The 19872-nt window shown below is 36.7% G+C and overlaps 1 protein-coding gene across 1 annotated transcript in view; it reads right to left on the reverse strand.

Annotated features, from left to right (window-relative positions):
• Positions 1-19872, reverse strand: part of Corin (corin, serine peptidase) — a 172183-nt gene that overhangs the window by 138866 nt on the left and 13445 nt on the right. Inside the window, exon 4 of the mRNA XM_042678361.1 lies at positions 1071-1278. Coding sequence (XP_042534295.1) covers positions 1071-1278 — 208 coding nt within the window. The remainder of the gene's footprint in view (positions 1-1070; positions 1279-19872) is intronic.

The raw sequence follows: 19872 nt of genomic DNA on the forward strand, positions 1-19872 counted from the left end.
CAGACACACACAGAAAGCCCAGTGAAGATAGAGGCAGAGACTCAAGTAATGTGACCAAAAATCAAGGAAGTGAAACCATTGGAGGTTGTCAAAAGTAAAAGAAATTCTTCCTCAGATCCCTTGGAGAAAGTGTGACCTTACCAGACTCTGGACTTCCAGTCTCCAGAGCTGTGAGATAATACATTTCTGTTTTATACATCGTTCAGCTTCCCGCATTTGTTACAACAACCATAGAAAACTACCGTCATCACCATATTATATTCCTAGTGTCTAGAGACCTCTTTTTTAATGATCACATTAAAAAAACTTTTTTGTGTGTGGTATTTGGTATCCAACTCAGGGCTTCACACGTTAACCAAGTTCCATACCACTAAGCCATCTTCCTAGCTCTACTATCCCACATTTCCACTCAGGAAAAGGACCCAACTGGCCTTTTCTCTGTGTGTGCCATGAAAGAACTCTTTCCAACTGATTCCTTACTGTGCATGACACAATTCCCTCAATGCTGTGTCTGCTTGATAGTTTTTTACTTACTTTTTACAGTAAGAAAGTGGAATGAGAATGAGCTCAGCATATTTGTTTCTTCTCTCCTGCAGGCCTGAAGGGCAGCCAAGGCTGTGGATCTTGGAAGTTCCTAATCCAGAGTCCTCCAGGTGTTCTTGACCCCTTTGCCCTTCAAGCCTTAGGTAGTCAAACTGCATCTGCTTATTACAAGACCCTGAGGCTTACCATCCCTTCTGTCTTATTTTTACCCTTCCCAAAACTACAAAAATACTCTCTTCAGGCAACACTTCCAACCACCCCCTTAGTGTGCTCTCTGCCTTCTGCCAGACCCTCGGTGGCACAGTAACTGAATAGCCACCTGACAACAGCAACCTAACACGCTGGATAATTACGCCCCATAAAAGTATGCTGAGTTTTCTAAACCCTGTAGTTTCCACAGATGGAGATAGATGTCAGTACTTTATTCCTGTCCTAGCAACAAACATAAATAATTTTGCTCTTCTTAGATAGTGTCCCTAGAATCTAGCTAGACTCTATTTACTGAATGATTTTGGGTTTCGAATTACCTGTGGTCCCCATCAGTGATGCATTCAGGAAAGGCCAGGCTACAACCAAATAGCATGATGTGCTTATAACAACTGAGGCGATGGAGGTTTATGAAGAACTTGAGGAACTTCTCCACGTTCATGTTTGTGACAATTGAGAAGAGAGGGGTTAGAGTGGTGTGGTAGGGTAGCATCTGACACTGGCTGTGAGTGATGTTCACGCAGGCACCTGGGAAGTGAAGACAATTCCATTTAGATTGTGAACCATCAGAAAGACGTGCTGACCAAATCATTTGATAAGAGAGGGTCATGTGTTCATAAGATAAAGCTGATTCTACATTGTAGTAGGTAAGAATTACTATTGATATATACAATTGGACAAATGCATACATATAGTGGATGTGATGATAAAAGTCAACCTACTTATATTTACAGAGGAAGAATAATTTTGTTGCCCAGAGGAAATTGATGGAAAACTACATATTCTCATACAGAGATCCTACAGCTGTAGGATACAGCTGGGAAGACAATATGGATCAAGTAAAAGTGTGTGTGTGTGTGTGTGTGTGTGTGTGTGTGTGTGTGTGTGTGCATGTACACACATGTGCATGCATGCTGTATGTTTGGTAATTCTATGTGTGTGTGCCAGAACTAAGGATTGAACTCAGGGTCAGAATGCTCTCCTTGAGCTTTTTTGCCAAAGGCTGGTGCTCTACCTCTTGAGCCACACCTTCGCTTCTGGCTTTTTCCTTGCTAATTAGAGGTAAAAGTGTCATAGACTTTTCTGTCTTAACTAGCTGCAAGTTTCAGTTCTCAGACCACAGTCTCCTGAGTAGCTAGTATTACAGGTCTGAGCCACTGGCACCCAGTTGTCAAGTAAAAGTTTTAAAACATGAATATCCTTTGACATTATAGTACCACTTCTAGAAATATATCCTAAGAAAAATAGGATTGGTTGTGAACATAGATTCATTGCCAGGGATCTTTATCTCTGTATACATCAATACTTTTAAAAGATAAGTATATATCTGAGCATTCAACAAAAGGAGATTGGTTTGAAACATTACAGAACAATAAAATTCTTAGACCTGGTATATTCACAGAAAGACTAAGAGACTAACTACACAGAGTGATGTTGAAGTATATGAAATAAAAATAGAAGCCATACAAAAATCCATATACCATGGTCTTCTTTGTAAATGCAGACAACTATGCACACATTTGCAATCCTGCCTACGTAACAGCTCAGATTAGCTCAGAACTCCTGACTTCGTATTTCTTTAGTCAATTCTCCTGGGCACCACCAAATCCACAGCCTTTTCAATTCTTTCCATCAAGAAACTTGCCTTGTTTGGTCCAATATAACCTGAAATGTTGACATGGACTGCTTTCGCAGTCGGATTTTATGGGGGTTATAGTTCCTTTTCATTTTTTAAATCAGTACTAAGATCTGAACACAGGGCCTCAAGTTGGCTAGATTTGTACAAGATCACTGAGCCACACTTCCAGCCCTGTTGTTTTTCTCTTAATGGTTATTTTTAGGGGTGGGAGAGGATGAGCCTGAATCTCGATCTGCCTACGTTAGGTTTCCCATCATCCCTGGGATCACAGACATGCATCCACACACCCAGATGTACAGACCTACATTCCTTTGTACAGATAGCATCTCTCTGTCATTTTTGCCTCCGCTGGCCTGAAACCACAATCCTCTCCATCTCAGCATTCATCAGGCTAGGATTACAGGATTATAAACCACTGGCACCCAGTTATTTTTTTTCATATTCTCTTATTGGTTTATATAAAGGTTTATTGTTTCTAATTTCATTAAAGGTGTGTTGCTATTTAAACAAGATACTATTTTAAAGCAAAATCTTGCAGCTTTAGAAATGAAATAACTAATTGAATTTTGAAAGAAGAAAAAGTTAAAAGAGAAAGTTCAACCAAAATGAAAACATCTCTTCCAGGTGCTATGTAATTTTCAGAGAAATGGTAGGAATAGCTTCTCTAAACCTAAGGCTAACTCTATTTTAACAAAACTCATGTTAACACATAAGCCAGAATCTTTGACAGGATGTCCAAACTAACTCATTTATAATATAAAATAAATGCATCCCCTAGCAGCAGGATTCTTTATTGGATCAGATGACTACAGAGTCTCTTTCTAATCTCTCCTCTCTTTTTTAGGCCTTCTTCTAAGTACATTTCCTATCTCACTTTTCTTTCAAACTGCTCTGGAAAGTCCTTTCCTCAAATGGCCAGAGTGTAGCTATCAGATCAAAGAGCCCTGTGCTTCATTAAAAGATATAATTCTCCATTGTTAGACAACATTCATTCATCACACAAATGTGCTGAGATCACTGGGGGGAAGATCAAAACACACTTTCTACTTTTCAAAGACAAGCAACACCAGGCCTTACAATAGATGAGCACAGAATTTAAAAGCACCTCACAAAATCCAAAATATAACACAAATACATGGATATATGCATAAATTCAGTTCCCCCCAAAAGGCTGAGGTAGGACATTTTGGACAAGGTTCATGAAGCTGTCATTCATGTTACTTAGTGAGGGGAGTTAGAACACATTTCACCAGGAAAAGGCATTATAAGCAAGAAGAACATGCAGACAACAGACTTCAAGAATGGCAACAATTGTGAGAATTAGGATATAAAAGAGCTTCCTTATAAAAGTTGAGAATAAATTTTTCCCCATTAAAAATACAAAAGAATTTACAGAAAATTCAGACATTTACTAACAACCAACTTTGTGCTAGGTAACAAAACACAATCTGATTGTTCTGGGGCCCATTTATCCCATTTTCACAATCCAATGAAGTGATGCCATACAGCTATTATATACAAGGAAACTCTAATTCAAAAGACTAAGAAAAATGCCTTGGGATACAAAGCTATTAAGAACAAATTCCCGATTTCAAATCTGTCTTCTACATATCTTTTTTCTAGAGGCAACTTAGAGCTATTATCTTAAGGAAGATAATTCCTAATGACCCATGGGAAGAAAAAGCTAAAAAGCATATAATACCACATGGCTTGTGGATTAGTCCATTTTCTGTTGCATATAACACAATACCAAAGCTTCTCAAGACACAATGTATGAAGAACCATGGTCCAGGATAGTCTGGGAAGAAAAGTTTACTAGACTCTATCTCCAAATTAATCAGCAAAAAGTAAGGCTAGAGATGTAGTTCAGTGGCAGAGTGCCAGCTTAACAGTACAAGGCCCTAAATTCATACTATTGAGCCGTCAAAAAGAAAAAGAAAAAGAAAGGAAGGAAGGAAGGAAGGAAGGAAGGAAGGAAGGAAGGAAGGAAGGAAGGAAGGAAGGAAGGAAGGAAGGGAGGGAGGAAAGGAGGGAGGGAGGGAGGGAGGGACACAAAGAAAAAAGAAGGAAGAAAAAGAAAGAAAGAAAGACAGACAGAAAGAAAGAAAGAAAGAAAGAAAGAAAGAAAGAAAGAAAGAAAGAAAGAAAGAAAGAAAGAAAGAAAGAAAGAAAGAAAGAAAGAAAGAAAGAAAGAAAGGAAAGAGAGAGGCGGAGAGAGGGACAGAGGGAGGGAGACAGGGAGGGAGGCAGGGAGGGAAGGAGGGAAGGAAGACAGGAGGGTTTATTTGGGCTCAGAGCTCTACAACTCCAAGGCTGAGTTGTCCTATCTGGGAGGGCTTTTGTGCTGATGGTGTTTTGTGCAGAATCTTGAGGCACTATGGGTAATCATGGGTCAAAACAGCCACCTTGCTAAGTCTCATCTCTCCAACTCTTTTTATGAACTCTTCTAATTGTATGATGGGTCCTCAACTCCCTTAATTCATTTACTCCACATTTCAACACAAAGCCTCCAATTCCATATACCATCAACATAGGATTTTTTCCCCTAGGGGGTGGAGTATCTAACTGTGGAGCCCAGGCTGACAACAATCCTATCATTCTTCTGTGTCAACCTCTCAATCGTGTGAGTACTAGGATCACAGGCATTTCCAACCAACCTTGGCTAAAACTGAGTTTCCAATTCAAAAATTTAGAGACATATTAAAATTCTCTCAGTGGGAATCCGTATTAGTGAACAATATTCCCATACTTAACTATTACATCTTACAATTATGCCATTTTTTATTTATTTATCTTATTGTGAAAATGCTGTACAGAGGGGTTACAATTACATGGGCAAGATAATGAGTACATTTCTTATCAAGCACTGTAGACTCTTCCTTTGTTTCCCCTTCCCTTCCCATCCTTCCCCCCCCACCCAAACTTCCCCCCCAATCCCCACCCCCCCACCACCAAAGTTGTAAAGTTCGTTTTCGACATAACAACTTGTACATCTCATTGTTGCAATGGGTCCACCTGTATCCCTATTTAAATGATTTGTTTTTTCCCTTCCCCTCCAGAAATTATACCAACATCAAATACAATGAAAGCGGGGTTATACTGTGGGGGAGGGACATACAAAGCAACAAAGAAATAATCTTATAAATGTGTTAGAAACAATCGCCTGAAAGAAAAAAAAACATTTGAATACATATCTTGGGGTTCATTTCCCTAACATCAACTTATCTGACCTTTTCTGCTTGACTCAGACATATACTAGATATTGCAAATAAGGGAAACCATGGGACCTATGTTTCTAATTATGCCATTTTCTCTAGGAATTATCAGCCTTTAAATCCATGCACTTGATGATAGAATATATTTCAAGCAATTAGATGACAAAATGACTTCCCTCGCAATCTAGCCAAAGAATATGTTGAATAATGACAGATCATTTGAAAAAACCACAAGATAGGAAAAATAATATTTTGGTTTGATACACTACATCCATGGAACTATGAGTTGCACAAACACACACATCTCTCTATCTATCTATCTATCTTTCTATCTATCTATCTATCTATCTATCTATCTATCTGTCTATCTATCTTAGATTCTTCCCTTGGAGAGAACCTACATTCAGGAAATAATAAATCTTTTAAAGTCTCAAAACACAAAAATATTTCATATTTTCATAATTTAGTTTCCACATACATATTTTTCACATATATTTCCATAATTTAATTTTCATAAAGGTTTTTCAAAGACATATCAAATTATAAAATTTGATCCCATTAATACAATATATTTTCTCATTATAAATGAAGAAACTAGAGCTCCTACAGTTATGTTGATGGGCAGAAAGGTGATGAGTAGACAGACAGATGAAACAGACAGAAGACACTAGTAGTATATGAACAAAATCACAAGATCAGTAACAAAACTGGGACTAATACTCAGGTAGTCTACCTTTTATGCAACCTGTTCTCATTATGCCTAGTGTCATTAGTACTGCAAACACTGAAAAAACCTCAAAGAACAAGGATTTGAGGTAAGGTAAAAGAAAGAAGATTTAATGAAAGGGAAAAATTGTTTTGATGATTGAAAGTTATAAAATGAGAACATATGGATTTGCAGAAGGTATCTAAATGGGTAAGACTAACAGGAAAAAACATAAAGACAGTGACACATAAAGGTCATAAAACTTCAGTCTGGGCAGAATCATGCAAGTTTAGGTGAGGATCTGCTTATCCATTAGAAAGAAGGATATTGTATTGTTTGCAAAGAAATGGAGAGACCTGAAAAAACTTATATTAAGTGAAGTCAGGCCCATGAAGATAAAGGTAGCATATTTTCCCTTACATGTGGAATCTAGAATTCATTAATAAACACATAAGTCAATACACTGGGTGGTATGTAAGTGTATACTAATGTATTAACTGAAATACAGTCAATTCAAGAGCAATCTCAAATAGTGTAATTTCTCAGAAAGGCAAAGTCAAAGTTCAACAAAACAAACACTAAGAAACAGGTACTTTAAAGGGGTAGGATGGGGTCAAGGCAAATGGGGTACACAAATGAAGAGAAGAACATGGGAAAAATGTAGTCAAGAATTCAATATGTATGCTACAAAATTAAGAAAAGTGAGGGAAGGGGTGGACTGGGAAAATTGGGTGTGAATGTTGAAAGGAGTGGCATTGATCAAGATTCATTGTATTCATAAACTGCTTTGTTAAACAGCAACTCCTTTGTACAACTACTTAAATAATATTAATAACAACAACAACAATAATAGAATCTGCTCACATGGGAACAAATATAAAAGGGAATTATTTTTAAAGACTGCAGTCCCTTTATATTCAGACAATTGTGTCAATTCCCCCCTCTGACTCAACACGTAGGTCAAGTTTTTTGTTTTTTTCCTAGACTGCTCCATTGTCTGAAGGCTAATTCTAGTATTGTACATGGATGAATTCTCACCAAGAGAAGCGAATTTCCTAAGCCAGCTACCCACTGTGCGACTTGAAAGCCCCTTCTCGGTGGGGAAGGGAAGGGCACTTTTGAAATGGGACTCACTGTTGCTTCTACTCCATCAAACTAGGCTTTCCTATGGCGTAGGAAAGCAGCAGGGTGGTATTTTCTTTCCCTGAGATCAAACTACCATATCTAATAGAAATTAAAGGTCTAGGTTAACATATTCAAAAGCACAGGTAAAATACAGTGGATGTAAGTAACCATAGCATTCTTATAGACATCATTATGCATTATCTTAAACAAGTTGATGGCAAGTATAAAACTGGGGAGGAGAATATAAAAAGAGATCAAAGTCAGAGAACGAAGTCACTTCCTCATGCTTCTGATGAAACAGAAATATGCATTACTACTGTCTCAATTCTTAATCACCATTGCTAGAAAGATGTGATTTAACAACAGATTTTTTTCAGAGCATACCTTAATTATAAGTCACAGTTCAACTTGAGAAAAGAATTTAAATACAAAAAGAGTTTCTCGAAAATTGCTTTAGTGATTTATTTTGTTTTTGTCACCTGACTCAGCCATTTTCTAGATCAGATTAAGGCTTTCTCTGCTCATACCTCAATGGTCCTAGATACTAAGAGTTCTAGATTAGGAAGAAAAGATGAGTCTTTTGTAGGATTTTTTCCCCAATGTTCATATGCAAACCATGATAAGTTCTGTTTTATCTATTTTTGGAATTAGGTGAAAATTTTACTTATGTGATTAGGTTGGGTTTGTTTTGTTTTTTTAGGTATGAAACACTAGAACTCAGTACTGGTCAGCTAGCACTCTACCAACTAAGCAACACCTCCAACCCCTCGTGTGATTTGTTTTTAAATACGTTAGGAATAAATGGGAGGGAGACGATAGTACATTATGTGTATGTACAGAACTATCACAATGAAAACTTATGTGCAATTAGTTTATGCCAAATTTAAGTAAAGAATAATTGGTTAAAGTTCTTAAACAAAGACTCAATCTAAAATACTGAGTAACTAATATTAAATGATCATCTATAGTCAATATTCTTTAATCACTTGGCAGAGTTAAGGGAGGAGAAAAACAGATTCACTAACCAGATAGTTTCTACTTTTATAGTGCTGATTTTTATGACTTGCATTCTTTATTGTCTTTTATTTCAAATGATATTCTTTCTAATCAATGCACTACCATAAATACTTGTGTTCGATTTTTAACTTGCATGGCATTTCTTTGAACAATGGCTCTTAAATTTTTCTGAAAATAAGCTAGAGTCACTTTTTTAGAATAAAAGTAAAACACATTTAAACCACATTGGTTAGAATGCAAGAACATGACTTTAACAGGGACTAACTCTCTTGTAAAATGAACATTTAACTTCTAAATCATTTGTCACTTTTTTGCCTGAGACCCTAAGTTAGAAAAAAAACCTCAGTAACCTTTCATGTATACAATTGTACACTTAATTAAAGGGCCAGTGGAATAGATTCCACTGTATCAGGAAGCAATGTTTTATCAGAGCAGAATTGGTTTGCCCTAATTTGTTTATATTGCCTTATTTTTACCTAATACATTTGCTTTACAGGACTCCCATGAGGATGTTTTTTACATTTGCTTGTCCTACTCAGAGATTGTGAAGTCGAGTTCTTTGTACACTGCCCTTTTCAGTAGTTTGCAAGATAGTCATGCCAGAGTGGCCTTCTTCTCAAGTTTTCCTTTTGTAAAATATTTTCATTCAGTCGGTTATTAAATGTTTTGCAACTTCCTAGATGATAGCTTTTATTACCACCTCCTTAATAAAACTCTTTTGCGGTTCTCCTCTTTTAGCTTCTGTCCTTCCATGTTTACTGAAGCACCACAACACTCCTGGCATTGTGCTCAGCCCTTTCCCATACATTTGTTCATTTGCCCTCCCTCCAAGTTATTAGCTGGGCTTCGCAGCTGAGGAAACAAGGTTAAGTGTTTTTTCCAAGGTTCACACAGCTGGTAAATGACAATGCTGGAATTTAACTCAAGTCATTCCACTCCAAGTCCAAGTCCCTTTGTACCAACAGCTGTCTGCCTGTGCCAACACTGTGTTTAGTGACATCCTGTCACTTGGGTTATATTACTAAGGTGCCCTCTTCCCTGACTTCCACAGAGGCAAGAAGCATCTTACTCACAGCTCATTCAAAAAAAAATTCTGTTATTATGTGCCAAGCACTTCTCTAACACAAAGAAAAGAATAATAAACAAAGCAAAGCCCCTACCTTCAAAGAGCTTTCGGTCAAGTGGAGGGGGGGAGGGACACGATTAATGAAGAAACATGAATAAATACATATACGAGATACCTAGATTTAATCCTTGTGTTTAGAAAGAAACAAAGAAGCAGATGTGTATATCACAATAAGCCGGTCCTCATTAAGACTGGACTAAAAACTATTAGTTTTATAAAAGCTGTCAGAATCAAAATGGATTTTGTGTCAACTTTTAGACTCAGTCAATTGATCAATTCAGAACATCACAAAGGAAGAATTATCATGTATGAATGTCTCACAAAAGCAACTATCACAAAAGACTGAAAACCACAGCTATATACAAGGGCCAATGCAACATTATATTACAATAATGGTAGAAGGATCTCTGTGCAACTGTTTCTTTAATCTTGAGATGATGCCACCCTTGATACAGATCCTTGAAATTAAGGGTTATTGTTGCAAAATAACTTATATAATCTTCATTTCTGCTTCAAAAGCTTCCTGTGGCCTCAGCTTCTATGAATATACTCAAGGCCCACTATGGCTAGCAGAGTTTCCATTACAATGTTCTGCCAGTCACAAATAAACCTGTCATCTTTTCGGGTACTTCTGTAAGTACTCCTGTAAGTACTTCTGTAAGTTGACTGCATTAGAAGTAAATTCTTTTAACAACCATACCAGAACTAAATACTCAAGAGACATGCTGACCCTGCCTGTGATTTTTTATTAAGTCATATTTACACTCAGATATTTTGTTGGGTATATTTCATCTTCATGGTTCCTCTGGGTTTTTGTTGTTGTTGTTTTGCTTTGCTTTGCTTTGTTTTTTGCCAGTCTTGGGGCTTGAACTCAGGGCCTGGGCACTGTCCCTGAGCTTCTTTTGCTTAAGGCTAGCACTCTACTATTTGACCCACAACACTACTTCTGGCTTTTTCTGTGTATGTAGTACTGAGGAATTGAACCCAGGGCTTTATGCATGCTAGACAAGCACTCTATTACTAAGCCATGTTCCCAGCCCATTTGGTTCCTCTTATAATATTTAAGTTGTCCTCATTTCATGTTCACTAAGGATGCATAGTCACCCAATAGGAACATCAAAGGAAAACAACTCCCTCCCTCCTTGTCACTAGATTAATGATAGGAGTTAAATGACCCCGGGGGATCAGAGCTATCACAGAGGCCTGACCCTGAGAGCTAACCTTTGCAGAGGACAGCCAGGGTTCCGTGGCATCCCACTTAAGCTGTTTCTTTATCTCTTCATCACATCATTGTATTTTATTCTTATCACAGCATTGGCATTAATTAATCGCTGTACTTTAACTGAAACGCAATTATATCTATTAATAGAATCCAAGTTTCCAGGACTTAAATGTAATAGTCTTTTTGGCAGAATGATATGTAGGAAAAGAGTGCTCTGTGTAATCTTGAATAGTCAGACAGAAGGAAGGTACTCAAGAGGTCCATTACAAAACATGGTAGCCATAGTTAATAACAATATATTATACATCTTGAAATTTGCTAAGAGTTTCCCTACAAATGTTTAAGACTTAAAAAAGAAAACAGACCTAAGTAATATTCTATTTCCCCACTCATATCTTATATAAAGGCAGCCAGTACCTTGCATGAGTGGGGGAAAAATGGGTTACAAATCTTCACCAAGGGACCAATTGGATAGGGAATGCTTAGTGTCTGTTATTCTGGGCTATATGGTAGAGTCGACCCGGATCACAAGCATATCAGCCAAGTAGAATAGTGAAGGTCATGCTCTGTAACTCATATAAAAAGAAATACTTCACCAGAATGATTTCTGAGACAAATGAATTTGATAAGATATTGTGTCCTTGGAACATGAGAGTTATAGTAAGAGTCAAGGAAACAGAAAGCTGAAAGAAACTCTCTTGACAGGATTCTAGCTTCCTAACCAACTGTAACTGGTAACAATTTTATTTCTCATAAAAAAATTATCAAGGAACAAAAGTAGGACAAATTTCCTTTATAATAGTTACATTTCTAAAAGACTTTACCAACATAGTCAAGGCATAGTTAGGCCAATGTCTTGCTAATTTATGCAAAAATATATTAGTACCTTATGTAAAATTATAGGTATTAAAGTTAGCTGGCTCCTTTTGCCATAAGAAGTATTTTCTATATAATTACACACAGTCTAGACTTAGTTGGGTTTTGTGTGTTGATTGGTTTGATTTTTTGTTGTTGTTGTTGTTAGTCATGGGCCTGAGCTCTGTCACCTGAGCATTTTCACTCAAGGCTAGAACTTTACCACTTTGAGCCACAGTGCCACTTCCAGTTTTCTAGTAGTAACTAATTGGAGATAAGAGTCTCACAGACTTTTCTGCCTGGGCTGGCTTCCAAGAAACAATCCTCAGATCTCAGCACCGAGCTGAGTTTTTTTTTTATTTTTTTTTATTATGAAAATACTGTACAGAGGAGTTACAATTAATGGGCAAGATAATGAGTACATTTCTTATCAAGCATTGTTGCCTCCTCCTTTGTTTCCCCTTCCCATCCCTTCCCACATTCCCACCCCCCCCCCAAGTTGTAAATTTGGTTTTTCGACATAACGACTTGTACATCTCATTGTTGCAATGGGTCCACCTGTATCCCTATTTAAATGGTTTGTTTTTGCCCTTCCCCTCCACAAATTATACCAACATCAAATACAGTGAAAGCAGGGGTTATACCGTGGGGGAAGGACATACAAAGCAACAAAGAAATTATCTTATAAATACGTTAGAAACAATCGCATGCAATAAAAATCATTTGAATCCTTATCTTGGGGTTCATTTCGCCTAACATCAACATATCTGACCTTTTCTGCTTGTCTTAGACATATACTAGTTATTGCAAATAATGCAACTCTAGTCTTGATTAAAAAAATTTTTTTTGCCAAGCTCCAAGCTTTTACATCATGTGTATAAATATGTATCTGTTTGTATAAGCAGGCTCACATTTGTATCAGTTATTTCATTTGATCCATATATGAATTTGAGTGTGTGTTTATATATATACAAATATGTGTATATGTGTACACACATGTATGTATATATAAATATACACACATATATACTGCTTATATAAATATATATATGTATATATTGCTTTGTTCTAAGATGTTTAAATAGGAACACATTCATTCATTCTTCGAACTCCAAAACAATCTTCTGACAAGTCAATATTTTACTATAAACCAATTCTTTACATTCCATGGTAACTAAGGAAAGTCTTTCATTTTTTAGCAATTTTAAGAAAATTACATTGTGACCCCATTTTTATTCTTTTTTTATTGTAGAGGTGCTGTACAGAGAGGTTACAATTACATAAGTAAGGTACTGAGTACCTTTCTTGTGTTACCCTATTTAATCATATAATTTTGAATTATGCCGAACTGACCAATAACAGCAATTCAAGGTTATGTAGTGCTTTCAAACATCTTTCTTATACAGTGTGATAGCTCCACAGTCTTGATTCAAATCATGGCTTTAATAATCTATATTCCTGTGGCCTTTAGTAAGTTATTAAATTTCTCTGCTTATCAATTTCCTAGTCTGTAAAACAATATAATAATACATATGTTATAGAAATCAGTGTGAACAATAAATCAAAGAAAGGTTGGACAAATGGGACTGCATGAAATTGCAGAGCTTCTACATCGCAAAGGACATAGCTAGCAAGATCAATAGAAAGCCCACGGATTGGGAGAAGATCTTCACTAGCCATACAACGGACAAGGGTCTCATATCTAAAATATACCTGGAACTCAAAAAATTAAATCCCCCAACAACAAATCCTCAAAGAAACAATTGCCCAATAAATAAATGGGCTAAAGACTTAAAGAGAAACTTCTCTGAAGAGGAAAGAAGGATGGCCAATAGTCACATGAAGAAATGCTCAACCTCCCTAGCCATAAAAGAAATGCAAATCAAAACAACATTGAGATACCACCTCACCCCAGTTAGAATGGCTAGAATCAAGAACTCTAATAACAACAGATGCTGGAGGGGATGTGGACAGAAGGGAACCTTACTGCATTGTTGGTGGGAGTGTAAACTTGTTCAACCACTTTAGAAAGTAGTATGGAGGTTTCTCTAAAGACTCCACATAGAGCTCCCCTATGACCCAGCAATCCCACCTTTGGGCATTTACCTGAATGATCACAAACAAGACCATAGTAAAGCTACCAGCACAACTATGTTTATTGCAGCACTATTTACCATAGCTAAGATATGTAACCAACCCAGACGCCCCTCAGTTGATGAATGGATCAAGAAAATGTGGTATATATACACAATGGAATTCTATGCTTCCATCAGAAAGAATGGCATTGCCCCATTTGTTAGGAAATGGAGAGACTTGGAAAAATTATATTAAGTGAAGTAAGCCAGGCCCAAAGAAACATAGGTCCCATGGCTTCCCTTATTTGCAATTACTAGTATATGTCTGAAACAAACAGAAACTGTCAGATAAGTTGATGTTAGGCGAAATGAACCCCAAGATAAGGATTCAAATGTTTTTTCTTTCCTCTGATTGTTTCTAACATATTTATAAGATGATTTCTTTGTTGCTTTGTATGTCCCTCCCCCAGGTATAACCACTGTTTCCACTGTATTTGAAGTTGGTATAATTTGTGGAGGGGAAGGGAAAAAACAAATTGTTTAAATAGGGATACAGGTGGACCCATTGCAACAATGAGATGTACAAGACGTTATGTCAAAAAACGAACTTAACAACTTTGGCATGGGAGGGTTGGCGGGGCGGGGGGGGGGGCATGGGGAGATGGGAAGGGATGGGAAGGGGAAACAAAGGAGGAGGCAACAATGCTTGATAAGAAATGTACTCATTATCTTGCCCATGTAATTGTAACCCCTCTGTACAGTATTTTCACAATTAAAAAGAAAGAAAGAAAGAAAGAAATCAGTGTGAAGAGTCAATAACGTTTTCACAATGCCTAAGTCATAGCAAGAGGCATAGAAATTTTTGCTATTATGATTATCTCATATGTGGTCCACAAAAGCACATTGGACAAGATAGGAAAGATATTTGTACAGAGAGAAAAGCTGAGGTGGAGAGATTGAGCTTTCATTTGGTCATTTTCTTCTAGATACCAAAATGTATCCATTATTATTCACTTATTTATACAAAGCTCAAAGTTGCATTGATTCATTTTGGTTAGTTGGAAAATAAAGCAATGCTGAGAGTTATATTGTTTTAATTCTCAATTATTTAAAAGCAGTAACTACTAAGAAAATTATTATATGCCACTATTTATTGCATAAAGAAACTGGACTGAGAGCTATAGAGTTTTTAAAAACAAAGAATTTTTGAGGGGCCGAGAGTATGGTTTATTGGTAGACTGTGTGGTTAGGTGAATGAAGTCCTCAATTCAAACCCAGCACCAAAAAGTAAAATAAAGAACCTAAAACTATATCATGTTTCTATTTAGCCAAAATTTACTTGATTACCCATGAAAACTCTTTCATGCCAACAATGGTTTTAAAAAATCATTTGCATTATGATGAGAATACATGAAATTACTTAATAGAACAACTCATTCACAGGATAGGATAAACAATAAAATCACTGCCCAAATCATGATTAGTGGCTCAAGGAGGTAGTGAGCTCTCAGTCTGTGTGGATTATTATGAAACTTAGGCTTAGAAATGACCCAGCCTTGAGTACAGTAGCAAATACTACAGGATAGATTCAAATACTTCTAAGATAGGCTAGCATAGTAAGATCCATAATGCCATTTAGATACTGTTATTCAAATATATTCATAAGCTATTCACTCAGATACCCTTTCCAACTCAGAATTCTTTAAACTTAAAATCTGTAGTCAGTCAGACGCAAAATAGTTGGTATTTAGCCTTTACTCTGATTTGCAAAGAAAGATTTCTAGGGAGTGAGACAGTAAATCAAGGCATGTTGTAAATACTTAATAGGAAATACTTTCAATGAAATTCTAGTATTGTTTTTGAAATGCATGTAAGACATGCTATTTCTTTCTTTTAAATAAATACAGCTTTTGTCCTATTACAAGATAGTGTAAGATTACAAATAAAAATAATAAAAATGTGAGCAATCACTGGACAAAAAGAAGGAAGTGGGAGCGTGCCTACCAGTTGTAGCATTTCCTTCCCTCCCTACTTCATTCTTGGCTGAATAGTAGCCTTGATGTTTACAAAGCCTTTTCCCTATCCACAACTCTATGTAGGCCTTAACTAGCCAATAATGATCTGCTCAGGGCATTGCCAGGCACTGGAATTGGCTCAGTGGTAAATAAGACTGAAATTGGTCCAATCCAGAAGTAAAACCGGCGACATAACTTGGTGGACCCAGTATAAAATAGATGAAAATCTGTGGTCCTTTGTTCAAAATGTTTATATTAGCTATAATATTTATTATTAATAACTTCAAGAAGGCAGCAGAAAAGCATTATACTAGGTGCAGAGTACTTCTGCTTGTGAGATTTTGTGTGCTATACAGTAACACTTGCTTATGAAGCTGCCCACTAGGTAGGGAAGGAAATCTCTCTCTATAAAGAACTTCCATAACTCTCAGGATGGTTATAATCCAAAGCCATAACATAAACAGGAAAACAATCCACGAAAGGCTAGAAGAATGTTGTCTTACTAATGGATAAAGTTGGAGGACATTAGGCCTAGTGAAATAAGGCAGAAAAATAGACTAATATGATTGACTGATAAAAAGTCTAATGTGAAAGATTAATATGGCATGATTCCACTTACACGAGTTATCAGAAATAGACCCACAGAGGCTAAAAGTAGAATGATGGCTGCCAGAGGTAGGATAGGGGGTAAGGGAGAAGGGAATCACTGACAGTTATGCCAAATAGAAGTGTTCTAGAGAGCTGCTGGAGAGCACTGTGCATATCGGTAGCCATAATGCACTGCACTTCGCATTTCAATTATAATGAAGATTTCATGATGTGCTTTTAGCACAGAAAACAGGGGGGCACAGAGTGACTAACTTCCTGCTGTTTTCAGAGAAACCCATTGATGTTTTCCATAATGGCCTGACACACGCCATTCCTATAAGATAAAGGTTATTTTGAGGAAGAAAGTATAAAATTTCTAGATTGCCAACTTCTTGAGGTGATTGAATTCCCATTGATACCTAGAACAAGGTCAGCCCTTCTTAGGCTGTGGATAGGACTGAAAAGTAAAGCCTCGGTTTAGTTATTCCGGGACAATCGTAAGTTTGTTCTAAAATGTAAGAATGTATCATTAAAAATGGAAATTCTATAACAGGTCTTTGACTTAAAATCCATTTTTAAAACTGTAAATAAAACTTGATGATTTTTTTTTTTAGAGAAATGATGTGTCTATTTAAAAAAAGAAAAAGAAAGCTGTACGCCAGTGGCCCACACCTATAATAATCCCACCCACTCAGGAGTCTGAGATCTGAGGATCAAAGTTCAATTAACCACCAGAAAACCTTGAAGTGGCACTATGACTCAAAGTGATAGAGTGCTAAACCTTAAGCACAAAAAGCTCAGGAGTCTGGAGCTGGTGGCTTATGCCTGTAATCCTAGCTACTAAGGAGGCTGTGATCTGAGGATTGTGGTTTGAAATCAGCTCTAGCTCCAGCAGAAAAGTCTCCATGAGACCCTTTTCTCCAATTAACCACTTAAAAACCAGAAGTGGAGCCATGGTTCAAAGTGGTAGGATGCTAGCCTTCAGCAAAATTGCTCAGGAACAGTACCCAGGCCCTAAGTTCAAGCCTCAAGATGGACTAAAAAATAAAAAGAATGGAAATGGGTCATGTTTTCCCTCTCCTTTGAGTCTGTTAGAATTTGTCATTCTATTTCTTCAACTATAAATAACATGTTCATATCTCAAAACAGTTCATATATCCAACTTCAGATCTTGGTACCCAACAAACAGCTGCTGATAACTAAATCCTCCACAGAACATTAACTTATACTCTCTGAAGTTCAAATACCTCACAAAACTTGAGAGAGTACATGGACATCAGAATGGGTTTCACAGCTTAACCTAATTATAAACTAGCACAAGTCTAATAACTTAAACATCATTTACAAATATTAGGTTAATGATGCAGAGCAGCAAAATAGAAGAGTAAAATATGTTAACAATAAACACAAGGAATGGTTTGCATCTAATGCGAACAGATGTAAAGCTCTGGGTTTGGAAAATTCATTATCATACTCATTTCAACTACAAATCAGTAAAAAAGCCTATTCTCCAAAGACCGAAGTAACAGCAAATAGATTCCCACTGATGTGTTGGGGTTGGGATTGGGGTTTTGGGTTTTTTTGGTTGTTGTTGTTTTTTCTCTCAACACAAAATTGTACAAAGACCAAAAATCTGAGAAAGTCAGCAAATTGAACGACTTGGGCAAATGAATATATAAAGTGTCACTTTTCTTTCAGAAAATAAAGCAAATTACTTAGTTTGGGGTTGATTTTTGTTTGTTTGTTTGTTTCAGCTGAGCCTTTGGCTATTTTAAAAATCCTTTTTGTCCTTGAGTTTGGCCAGGATTGTTTTTGCACTGCTGTTATCAATGTGCTACTGCTTTTTCTTCCCCTGTGTGGACCTAGGGTATAAGGCTGTTCGTCCTGAAGAGGAAATGATGAATAATGAATCTGGAGAGGGCAATTCTGAGCTACAAGCTTTCTTGATGTGAGTATTTAACTCTGGCTGCTCTCAGTTGCTGTACTAATGTGTTAAGACACATTACCTTTGGGGGTAATGAATAGACTGCAGGTTTCATTTAGGAGAGACAGTAAGGAAGACAAGCCCAAAGTCCATCAAAAAGGACAAGGACTGTAGCCAAAAAAAAGGGGGGGCAATGGGGGGAAGAAGAAGAAAAAGAAAAAGTTTAACAGGCTCTGTTCCACTACTTCAAATTCCAGGCTCTGCCAGATGATTGAAATTGCTCTGTTTGGGAGGAACCCAATACAATACCAAGGAAAGAGTGGTCAAAAGTGAGATGTGAAAGAAGGAAAGGAGAGCAGGGGAAAAAGAAAGAGAATCTACTTCTGCATGTATGTGAGTTTCCTTTCTCCTTTTTTCTATCACAAATTGCAGGCCTTTACTAGAATGCTAACAACCAACAAGCTTTCAACAATTACTGAATGGCTTCACTTGTATTTGCGTAGATGGTGATGATAGCTATGCCAATGATAGCTTATATCTCAATATAACATATAATTATATAAAATACTATATAATATATAAATATTATATTGTTGAAATATTATTCAACACTAAGCTGCATGAAGTCTTTAAACAAATACTAGATCCTGGATGTACTCTCCAAACATTACATTGCAGATACAAAGGAACATATGTTGTATGATGGTCCCTAGTCTAAAAGTTTCCTACCAGGAAAACCCATAGAAATAGAAAATAGGTTAGTTTAGGCCAAGAGCTTCAAGAAAATGGTAATAAGAAGCAATGACTATGACATTTCTCTTTACAGAAATAAAGACTTTCTAAAACTAGCTAGTATTCATGGTTTTCTAATAAATGCACTTAAAAAATGCCTGAATTGTACTCATCAAAAGGGTTGATTTTTATGACTTGGTATGTGACTTGGTAGGTGAATTACATCTCAAAAAAAAAAAATCAGGGCTTTTTATTTTTTTTAAGTGAATGAATTCACTTAAAATTCACTGCTTTTTCAGCTGAAATAGAAGATTTGGGGGGTAGTTATGAAAGAAGTGATAACAAGAACACTTCAAGCCTTCATCACATCAATCTACCCTGTAGTCAGCCTAACACTTGGTCAGACACGTAGGCTGTTTCAGTGTGAACCATTTTCTCTGTAATCCAGAATCTCTTGATTGGCCAGAAATGTTCCCCTTTCATAAATGTTCGACATATGCTTAAATATTTATGAAATACATAAGGAAAAATGGCAAAAATTAAAAGGCAGGCACAGAATGCATCCTAGAAAAACCCCTTGCTGAAACACAGCAGTAAAGTTCACTGTGGGCCTCTTCTTTCCCACATTGCACTTAAGATTTCAAATCACCACGAATGAAACTCTAGAAGTAGCAGATGTCACATAAAACCTATTTTACATTCAGAAAGCTCAAATGTACCATTCAGTATAATAAGGCTACATGGTGCATTCCAGTTCAAACTTTACAAACTGCAGTATTCTCTGTTTTAGTATGATATTAAGGACACAAGAAGGAAATATCAGAGGAAGACCATTCCCTACTAACTTTGGCCAGGAGGTAGGATAGAATGCCAGCCATTGTAT

Source organism: Dipodomys spectabilis, unplaced genomic scaffold, assembly GCF_019054845.1.
Source record: "Dipodomys spectabilis isolate Male_0828 unplaced genomic scaffold, ASM1905484v1 ptg000043l, whole genome shotgun sequence".
In the NCBI taxonomy this organism is placed as follows: domain Eukaryota; kingdom Metazoa; phylum Chordata; class Mammalia; order Rodentia; family Heteromyidae; genus Dipodomys; species Dipodomys spectabilis.